The sequence below is a fragment of the Heloderma suspectum genome, chromosome Z, assembly GCF_057233095.1.
Source record: "Heloderma suspectum isolate Gila_16-S chromosome Z, 16-S_ref, whole genome shotgun sequence".
Classification (NCBI taxonomy): domain Eukaryota; kingdom Metazoa; phylum Chordata; class Lepidosauria; order Squamata; family Helodermatidae; genus Heloderma; species Heloderma suspectum.
In genome coordinates, this window is record NC_139476.1 from 18,679,383 (window position 1) to 18,690,237 (window position 10,855).

Here is a 10,855-nt window from a genome sequence, read left to right on the forward strand (position 1 = left end):
GTTATGGGGACACAACTGCCAGCCGTGAGATCGTCCCATCTAGGTTGACCCTCAGAGCAAAGGTTGCTTACTCCAAGCATTCTCCATGACGGGAGAAGGAGGGTGGCTGTGAAAGGAGCAGGGATTTGGCAAAGTCCCCATCCAATAATGCCAAATTGTTCATAGAATCCTAGAATCCTAGAATAGTAGGGCTGGAAGGGGCCTACAAGACCATCAAGTCCAACCCCCATGCACTCAGGGGATTTAGGGGGCTGGACTCGATGGCCTTGTAGGCCCCTTCCAACCCTACTATTGTTCTATGATTCTTCCTTTTCAGCATCCACAGTTTTAAATGCATGATTATCGCAGAACATAAGATAAAACAGAAGAAGGGAACTGTCGGCAGGCTTAAAAGAAATCTTGTGTGGTTGTACCGTCTGACAACTATACTGCTGCTTTCACTAAAATCTGGGATTGATAACTGTCAGGAATGAATCTAAGCATGTGGAGATGTTTAGTAGCTTGGATTCAGCATGGGGACAACCAAAACAGGGGAGGCTCCATCCCTAGTGAGCTCAGCTATGGCAAGGCCTTCTCCCTGAGACCTTGACTCACAGATGGCTCAGCCTGAACACCCCCACCTGCCACTTTCCTCCTCCATACAATCCCAGGTTTTGGGGGAAGAGGAGGGCGCGGAGCATGACTTGAGAGATGCTAGGGTCCGTCGCAGAGTGAACGGAGCAAAGTTCGGGGCAGAGCTCAGATGCTCCACCAGGTTGGCAATGCGTGAAAGTCTACCTAGGAGGGAGCCACCGTAAGGGAGGGGCATCCACAAAGGGAGGGGCATCCACAAAGCATCCACCACAGCAGGCCTACTTAGAAGCAGCACAGTAGACATGTACGTATGAATGTATGTATGATGTATGTATGCATGTATGTATTTATTTCTGTCCTGCCCAATAGCCGAAGCTCTCCACGGCCCCATCTACACAAGGATTTTACTCAGGGGCGGCTGCAAATCGAGGTCCCTCGGGACAGACAGCGCAGTCGCCACTTCACAGCCATCCACGGTTTTCTCCTGGGAAATGCGGATTTCCATGGAGGCGCTTTGCTGTGATGTTTTCAATCTGCTGCGGGTTCCCCGCGGTTGCGAGCCGTCTGTCCCTTCCCCAAACCGATGTCGCATTTTGTGGAGGGAGTGTTGTGGGCATGCGTAGTGCTTGCGTTGGCCTGCGACGCCCCTTTACTCCCCCCGTCCCTTCACAGCTGCGCAGTTCCAGGGGAAAGAGAGGCATTCACATTTACTTAATCACACTTTTGCGCATTTTGGCATCTTTGTAGCTTCGCAGTGGTTGCTTTTGGACTCAGTGCCCAAGGGCTGGTGGGGGAGCTTCGGGGAGGACCAGCGTCGCTCCAGCCACCATTTCGGAGTGATGGGTAGGCACGTACCGCTCACGCCTTGTGAGTGGGAACCATCGCGAGAGTGTCAGGCTGGGGAACTGGCAAACAGCTGGTGTGGAAATGAAGGAGCACAGCACACCACTTTTTAGCTAACAAGGGATGGACAGACACAACAGAACCCCCAAAGTACAAAACAGCCACAGAAGTGTTGCACCAGACTGCATGGCTGTGCATTAAAAGACAATAGCTAACCAAGGGCACAGCAGAGTCTGTTAGGGAAGCCCGCAGTCAATCGCGAGTGTAACCCAGCAGAAGTTAGCTCGAGCTGAAATGCTGCGCAGTTGTGATGGAGTGAAGGCTGAAAGCAGTGCCACGTAGACAGGGCCCAGATAATGCACACCTTACTTGTAGGAAGTAAGGACTGGACTGCTCAGGATTCATGGGAATCTATCTCCTCCTCCATTTCATCTTCACAACAACCGTGTGACGTAGGTTAGGCACAGAGTCAGTGAGTGGCCCAAAGCCACCCAGGGAGCTTCATGGCCAAGTGGGGACTGGAACCCACATCTCCCAGGTTCCAGTCCAGTGCTCTAACCACCACACCACACTTGAAACAAACAAACAAACAAATATATGACCAGTAAATAAACCATGTAAAGAAATAATGGACTTGCTTGGATAGATGTATTTTTAAATAAAATAAAGTACAATGACTCCTGGAAGGATACATAGCATGGGGAAATGTGATGGAGGGACTGGACAATGAATTCACAGTGACTTCTCTACAGTAGTAAAAATCACAGAATCTTTCTCCTTATTAGATGATCCTTGGAATTGAGATGGGGCCTCAGGAGAATAATGTAGCATTTGGGGAGAAAGATGCAACCCAGGAGACCAGCCGCAGAGGCCAAGATGGAGAGGATCTCCACGGCCACCATGGACTTCCCCTTGGTGCTCAGGTAAGTTGGGACGAAGGAGACCCACACGCTGCAAAACACCAGCATGCTGAAGGTGATCAACTGGGCTTCATTAAAGCTGTCGGGCAATTTCCTTGCTAGGAAAGCCACTGTGAAGCTGATGAGAGCCAGGAAACCCATGTAAGCCAAGACACTGATAAACATGGTGACCGAGCCTTCCTGACATTCCACGATGATCTCTCCAGCCAGGGAATGGAAGTCCAGGTTTGGGAACGGGGGAGAGGTTGCCAGCCACACAGCACAGATCACACCTTGCACAAGCGGACAGAACAGGACAATGGAGCTGGTCAATTGTCTCCCCAAGAGTCTTCTGGCCACGTTTCCTGGCTTCGTGGCCAAGAAGGCCAGAACCACAGTGACAGTTTTGGCCAACATGGAAGAAACGGCCAAAGAGAAAATTATGCCAAAAGCTGCTTGTCGGAGAAGACAAGTGATGTTTGTGGCTTGGCCGATGAACAAGAAGGAGCAGAGGAAGCAGAGCAGGAGGGAAATGAGGAGGACATAGGTGAGGTCTCGGTTGTTTGCTTTGACGATCGGTGTGTCGTGATGTTTCATGAACATTGCCAGCACTAGGACAGTGATCAGAGCGAGGAAAGCAGCAAGAGTTGCTAAAATGAATCCCAGTGTCTCTTGATACGAAAGAAAGTGAATAGTTCTGGGTATACACTGGTCTTGGTTCTCATTAGGGTGTTGATCTTCTGGGCACTGAGTACAGCGAACTGCATCTGCAATGAATAACGAGGAGTGAAGCACCGTGAACATGACACAGATGCTGGTGCCAGATCAGCCCACAAGGGAGTCGATGGAATTCTCCTTTCGGAAATTTATTGTACACTAAGTGCAGAAACTCCCTTTCCTTGCCCTTATGTTCCCAAAGCTTACAAAGCTGTAAGCTTTGGGAACATATTTAATAAGAACAAAGTCAGAAAAGGTGCAAAATGCCTTCTTTTCATATGACACTCCCTGATATCAGACTCATTCTCAATAGCGTGCAATGAAGGAAAACCCAAATTCTGTAAGCAGAAATGAAAATCTGGGAAATAACAACTGAGCCACAATCTGTCACCTGAAGCACCTTCTGAATGCACCGATAAACCAACCAACCAACCAACCAACCAACCAACCAACCAACCAACCCACATCTGTCATTTTCTTTAGATTGAGGACTGAGGACATGAGTTGGGGTAGAAGATGAGAAGCAGGTTATGGAAAACACTACAGAAAAAGGGGCTATCTGTCTGACTCCGGGGTTACGAGCTCCAGTTGTAAAAAGGATGAACAGTAGGGTTGGCGGAGAATTTCTCCCCGAAACGTTGGGGGGCTGAGCGCCAATGGGTTCAGCCCCCCGAACAAGTTTCGGGGAGAAATCCTCCGAACCCCCCCGCCCCCTGCACACCCCTCCGGGACGGGACTTACCTTCACCGAATGTCCCTCCCGGTGGCGGGTCCGGCCGGCGGTTTGGCGGGTGTTCGAGCGGGGCGGGAGCGGCAGCTGGTCTTTCAACCGGCTGCCGCCGCCGCCATTGCAATCAAAGAAAAAAAAAACGCCCCCTGATAGGCTACGTGACGATTCACGTAGCTTATCACGGCTAGATTTGCAAAGTCAGCCGTGATAGGCTACGTCAATCGTCCCGTAGCCTATCACGGGTGACTTTAAAAAAAAAAATAAATGTACGGATAATGGCGGCCCCCATAGGGAGCCGCCATTCCCGTTCCTTATTTGGTCGCTGTAGTCTACGTAAAGATTTACGTAGACTACGGCGAAAATAAGGGCAACACTATTTGCGTTGCCCTTATTTTCGCCGTAGTGTACGTAAACATTTACGTAGACTACAGCGACTAAATAAGGAACGCGAATGGCAGTTCCCTATGGGGGCCGCCATTCGCGTATGCATTTTTTTTTTTTTTTAAGTCACCTGTGATAGGCTACGGGACGATTGACGTAGCCTATCATGGCTGACTTTGCAGATCTAGCCGTGATAGGCTACGTGAATCGTCACGTAGCCTATCAGGGGGCGTTTTTTTTTTTTTTTAAACTTTCGCGTTCGCGGCTGGGCGAGGCGGGAAGCCTCCCCCCCTGGCCGGAACTTCGCGGGGGGAGCAGCGAAGCGCCTCCCCTGCACTGCGAACGTCCTTCGATGACAGGTAAGGGACTTTCGTCCACCCCTAATGACCAGCCATCTGCCCGGATCAGCATGCTACCCAAACAGCTTCAGGCCTTATGCCAAAACGAGTGAGGATGGAAACAGGGTCTTTAACAACGTACCCCTGGAAAGGTGAGCCAATGGCAATGAGGAACTGCCAGATACTGTTTTTGCGAGCATTAGTAGAAATAGAAACAGAAGATTTCTTCAGGAAATTCTGAATACTTTGCAAACAAGGAAACCACACGAATATGCGACCTGGAATGGAATTAAATGAAAAAAATCCATTCCTGGGGAAATGGCAGACTTCTTGTCTATGTTACGCTCTTCTCCCAGCTCCTCTCTTGCCCCAGTACATCCTGCACATCTATATGTCTCCCAGACTTTGAGCTACCTGTCCAGTTAGAAATCCACCCTTCTGGGCAACGATCACATCTGTAGCAGCAAACCGGCTTCTCCTCTGGATCTTTTTTCCAGTGTCCTGGATGGCACCTCTGCACACACCTCGCAAAGGGGGGCTCCTAAAAGGCAGAAGACAAATAATTCAGGATATCCAGATGACAGAAATTGCACCAAACTAGACTCAGAATGACTCAAGTTCCCATTACATGATGGATATTTCACCAATTGAGGGGGGTCAGAGTGACTTAGAACTATAGTATTCAAGGCTGCTTATATATATTCACAGAAAGAGAGAGAGAGAGAGAGATGTATGCATGTATGCATGCATGCATACACACACCCATCTAAGTTGGAAGCTGCTTTCTAGCGAGTCAGACACTTGGTCCACCTAGTCTGGCATACTCTGCATGAATTCCAGCAGCTCTCCAGGGTTTTAGACAGAGGCCTTTCTCCAGCCTATGTGCAGACGTGGGGACTAAAGCTGGACCTTCCTGCCTCCAATATTGTGTTTGGCCTTTGGGTGATACCGGCACCTTGCACCCTGGGCTCAAAAAGACTTTGGCCTCATCTAGAAAGACTTCTATTCTCAAAGGACAGACTGCAACATCCCTTACTTCTCCCATGACCCCAGAAGATTCAACTCCACCTCTGCAGGCCAGATGATTGTGTCAGAGTTAATGATGAAGTCTTGTCCTGGGGGAGCGTCCGGATGCAGCCATCCAACTATCGTGGGGGCAAAAGTGTGATTTGGAAGGAAAATCCAGTGCACAATATCGTAACTAGTGGACACCTCAGAATTATCGGTGAAATAGACTTCATCTCCAGCACTGTTGTTAAAGCGGACGGCCTTCAAAGAGCCAAGAATCTGAAATGTAAGAGGTGCTTAGAAAATGGGGTGACTGGTTCTTGGGACCGTGAGGGGGGTCTGAAGTCTTCTCACGTTCTGTGCCTGCCATTCAGGTTGGGGATTGCTTGGTTCTGTATAGTGTTGTTTGGTTTACTGCTTAAGTAGGGATGTACGAAAGTCACTTACCCACTGCCGGAGCCGCCCAAGGTAAGTCGAGTCCCGGGGCGGGCCATTTCGCCACCGATTTTGGGGGGCCGAATGCGCTGGCATTCGGCCTCCCTGAGATTCGTGATGAAACTTTCATACATCCCTATGCTTAAGATGCTTCTTCACTGGGCATTAGCCGTGAGAATCTGCTTACCCAGTGTTCTCGGGGGCTTGCTTGGTTTCTTCTTCCCCCAACGCACCCTTTCTAGGCCACTACCTGTAAAAATATACATGTCCAGTGTAGGGATGGGGGAACAAGTGATGTGGGAATTCACCAGCATAAGTCCAATATATGCCTCTCCTTGATTTGCGCTCGCCTTTGATTTTGAATGAATGGGAAACTTGTACAAAAAAAAAAAAAAGAGTAAATCTCGCATTTGCATACATTTCTAAAGTTGCACAAATTTCCTCTGAAGACTAAAGGGTAAAATGGTGCATTTCCAAAGTTGTGCAATTGCAAACTGTTTTCTCTTCCAAAAGCATGTATTTTCGAAAGTGAGCACCAGTTTGAGAAGTTGCGAATGTTTTGGGAGAGCACGTTCTCTTGCTCACACTCCCGTTTGGGGTGGTGAGGAGGGCATTTTTTCATGTTTTGTAAGTAGAAATTAAATTCTCCTATATCCCTTGGAGCTTTTTGGCTTGTGTCTCCTTGCTTCAACACCTCCTGCTATCTCTGTGTGGGCACGAGAAGGAGCAGGGCTCTTATCAGCAAAGACAACAACATCTGAGTTTCAGCTGCTGGCTGGCAAAAAGGAGTGTGTGTGTGTGTGTGGGGGGAATCCTGCTGTCTGATATGGCAAAGTTTGGGAGCGGGATCAGTACTGCTTTAGAGACCAGCGCTGTGTGTCGTGGGGGCTTGCTTGAACCCTCCCTCCTCGTTCCCAAATACCTACACACATTCTTAGTACAGAAGTACAAAAAGTCTCTGCTACTGTCTACTCTCTTCCTAAACTCGCTCCAGGGAAATGGTGGCCCTGCAAGGATAGCTATGGGGAACCTTTTCCTTAGGAACTTTAGAATGCACTAATACAGCTTCTCCCAGACTCGCCATTTGCTTCCGGTACCTGATGGTAAAACCACTTCCAGTCCCGGTTGGTAAAAAATCAACCAGCCACTTCATGGAAGGGAACCAGTTCTGAAGGTGGATGTTACCTGCCACAACTGGACATTCAGACTCCTCTTGCCTTCCCGCACCACTCATGTTCTGATTCAGGTGAAGACACAGCACGTAACGCGTGTGCCACAGAATAGACGGCATTGTAGATACTGTAGCTGCGACCGGTAATGCTCGTATCAAACATGGGGCCTGGCAGGTCCTCCCATTTCTCTTCCCCTGTACACCTCTTGTGTCCCCAATAGAAGGGTCTGTGGCCTACAGAAATTCACCTCCCACCTCAGTCAGGTACAAAATGCCTTTTTCATATAACACTCCCTTATATCAGACTCATGCTCAATAGTGTGCACTGAAGGAAAACCCAAATGGGGCAAGCAGAAATGGAAATCTGGGAACTGTACCACTTATCTACATGCCTACGTATCTACATACGTTGTTAGTACAGAAGTACAATAGGTCTCTGCTACTGTCTACCCTCTTCCTAAACTCTCTTCCTAGTGCTCTCTCAGGGAAATGGAGGCCCTGAAAGAATATGTATGGGGAATCGTTTCCTTAGGAACGTTAGGATTAACTAATACAACTTCTCCCAGACTCACCATTTGCTTCCAGTCCGTGATGGTAAAAAATCAACCAGGCACTTTATATGAGAGAACCAGTTCTGAAGGAGGATGTTACCTGCCATGGTTGGACGTTCAGAAGCCTCCTGCCATCCCCCATCCATGCATGTTGAGATTCAGATGAAGACACGGCATGTAATGCGTGTGCCACGGAATAGACGGCATTGTAGATGCGGTAGCTGCGACCAGTCATGCTCGGATCAAACATGGGGCCTGGCAGGTCCTCCCATTTCTCTTCCCCTGTACACATCTTGTATCCCCAGAGGAAGGGTTGGCCTGGTTTCAGGAACATACAGCCAAATTCATATTCCCACCATTTATGGAGAAAGACGTCTCCTTGTGGTCGGAGGGGATCTAAAGCCCAGAAGAAATGTTTGAACGCTGGCACATTCCTTCTGTGGACCATGAAGTGCAAAGCACCATGGAAAGGTGTCAGACCAAGACGGCCGAAGCTGGATGCTCTTCCAGCAATTTCCAAATGTGGTGTGAAGATCCAAACCTTCCTAAATGAGGTCTTGGTAAAATATTCATTATCTGCCATTGCCAATGCAACATTTTCAAACATCTTGGAGTCCCCGAAGAGAATCATCACTTGCAACTCAGCCCAAGTATCGGAATCGATCAGTTCTGATAGAAGAAGAACAAATGCCATGTGGATCATACGGGTGAAGGCCACACAGATGTCATTCTGCTTGAGCAGTGGTGTCAGTGTCTGGATGAAACGTTCACCACGGTCATCCTTGGGAGCAAACAGCCCAATCCAGTTCCAATGGAAATGCAGGAGCAGCCTGATGATGCCCTCAAATTGAGGCATTTCATTGGGATCAATGCGGAAGAAGGAAGGAAAGACCGTTTTCTCCCTCTGGATAGGTTCAAAGACGCCAAACGTGAGCTGTAGGAAGGAATTTCCAAGGGGGTGGCCATGTTAGTCCATAGCAGAAAGAACAACGAAGAGGTTTGTGGCATTTCGAGGACTAGCCCTTTCTAACATTGTAAGCTTGCATGGACGAAGGCCTACGTCAGAGGCCTGAAGTGTTACCTTGGAGAAAGACGGTCATTTCAAAAATGGACTACTCAAGGTAAGCTGGAGCTCTGCGATCCCTCTAAGACTCCCCCAGGTGTGGTTTTCATCCAAATGTCAGGGCTGCTGTGGAGGTAGGCCCAACACACTTCTTACCATTGCAATGAATGGGCCTTGGTGAGTATAGCAAAAATAAAGATCCTTCACAAGCAACTTGGGGTCTTTTGAGCACCTCCCAAATTCCTCAGAATTATCTCAGGAGGTATTACTCAAGTATATGAACACATGGCAGCTGTGTGGGTCAGTTGCATCCAGAGCAACAAAGTGACATGGAAACCTTGTTCGTGAAATGGTTGGGGAGACACAGAAAACAACACATGACACAATGTTTGTGAGGCTGAATCAGACACCTTCAAAGTGCCCCCACTCCAAAACCCTTCTGCTAACAGCCTAAGGCACATGGCTGAAATGAATGCTATTGTGTATGGAAATGTGTCCCCATACCTAAAACACTGACCTGTTTTAGGTGGTGTGTGTGTGGGCAGTCTGTGTGTGCCGAGTTGGTCTTGGCAGACAGAGCAACGCAGAGCTTTGGAAACCTTGTTCATTTCCGAGTCTTTAAGGGGTCACAACACTCTTTGTGTCTCCCAATCCAAATCGTATTGTTCTAAAGTAATCCCAGTGCTGGCTGGGATTAGCCATGTCACAGTGACCTAAGATGAATGGCTACCACCAAGGGTACTATATGGCACGTTGACCGAAGTTGGAAGGTCACCTCCTCCTGCCAGGAAACACAGCGGCGCCACACACCCACTGCATGGGCAAGAGACTGTTGTCAGAGACCGGGTTTTGCATCTCTGTGTTCCTGAGTTCTGCAGAACCCGCTTACCTGAGGGATCTTGAAGATGCCCATTAGAGACGCCATCTGCCGTGAGGATGTGGATTCGAGACCCCCAATAACAGAGAGCAGTTTATCCCGTCTGTTGCATTTATAATTCGGGAAAGCTTGGCCCCGTGTGGAGAGCAGGGTCAGGGTGTTCACGTAGATCCATCTCCCATTGTTGCTGTGGTCATAGATGCGGAAGCCGAGGGTCACATTGGGTAGGAGAGCTGGGTTCTCGTTGAGCTCCTGGATGGCAAATGCCAAGGCAAGGTAGTGAAGGTTGTCAGTGTTTACTGTCCTGCAGTGAGATTGATAATGAGTGTCGGTGGGATTCCAATGGCACTTCTGAGAAACAGAAGGCGATAAAGTCCTTCTGGCTCCACTGTCTCTGAATAAAGACCATCCCTTCAGGCCAAAATCCAAGAATTCACAATCTCTCTCTCTCTCTCTCTCTCTCTCTCTCACACACACACACACACACACACACATACACGTCTTTGTCACTGCCAGATCCTTCACACGGAACCGGACTATTGACTAGCTCTGCCTGCCCCCCTTACACCAAACGCCCTCGAGATGCAAGTCAGTTGTTCTCCAGGTTTGCAAAGATGTGGATCTGGAATGGCAAAGTCTCCCCAAGTCCGCAGCCCAGCCTGACTCCGAAGAGGACTCTGCAAAGCAGGTTTGAGGCTCCTGAAAGAGAAGCAGGCAGACATCTGCCCCAGATTCATCTTGTAGAAACTCACACTGGATAATCGACCATCTGCGATGGCCCTAGAATCAATACTTCCCCTCTGAAGTTAGGATAATCCTCGCCAAGCGGTAGATTCCCACCAACAATGAAGTCTCCTGGCTGGTAATAGTCTTCTCGCACTTCATAAGGCCTGGCCAAGAGGCAGGTGGTCCTCAGCATTGCCTGCGTGGCCTGACTCCAGTTCCAAAGCAGCAGCAGCAGCTGAACCATCCTCGGTAGGAAGAGCCTTTTCCTCCCAGGCCAGCATCCAAGCAGAACCTGAAGGAGAGCCAGCTAGACAGGCTCCAGCAGGGGAATGAGGTCTTGGCAAGCAATGAGCAGATGCTGAGCAGTCCGACTTCAACCCAGGCCCCCATGGAAGGGCTCAGGGCGTATTCATGTGAAGCAAGTGTTGACCTGGAGTTCTCTGTTGTTGACGTGCTGGATGGAAATCCATGGGGGCTTCCTGCAGAATTTTCCTCGAATGGTGAAAAACATGTTTGCATCCCTCTTTGGCTCTATGTGGGTCAG

At 49.1% G+C, this 10,855-nt stretch overlaps 1 protein-coding gene across 1 annotated transcript; it reads right to left on the reverse strand.

The window, feature by feature from the left end:
- Window positions 1–2,177: 2,177 nt before the first annotated feature.
- On the reverse strand, window positions 2,178–10,555 carry LOC146333832 (vomeronasal type-2 receptor 26-like). Its single transcript, XM_084825730.1, has 8 exons — window positions 10,338–10,555; window positions 9,660–9,889; window positions 9,451–9,521; window positions 8,417–8,579; window positions 7,746–8,314; window positions 5,549–5,767; window positions 4,895–5,021; window positions 2,178–3,082 (listed from the first exon to the last, which is right to left on the reverse strand). Exons 1-8 carry the CDS (start codon window positions 10,553–10,555, stop codon window positions 2,178–2,180), a joined length of 2,502 nt encoding a protein of 833 aa, XP_084681856.1.
- Window positions 10,556–10,855: the final 300 nt, after the last annotated feature.

What these genes read in the sequence shown, in the direction of transcription:
- LOC146333832 (XM_084825730.1), bottom strand. Translation starts at nt 10,555, where the DNA reads ATGGTTCAGCTGCTGCTGCTGCTTTGGAACTGGAGTCAGGCCACGCAG. An exon ending in CAGATGGTCGATTATCCAGT is followed by an intron (nt 9,890 to 10,337) that starts GTGAGTTTCTAC and finishes ATCTCACTGCAG; the next exon opens with GACAGTAAACACTGACAACC. An exon ending in CAATCATCTGGCCTGCAGAG is followed by an intron (nt 5,022 to 5,548) that starts GTGGAGTTGAAT and finishes TCTGCCTTTTAG; the next exon opens with GAGCCCCCCTTTGCGAGGTG.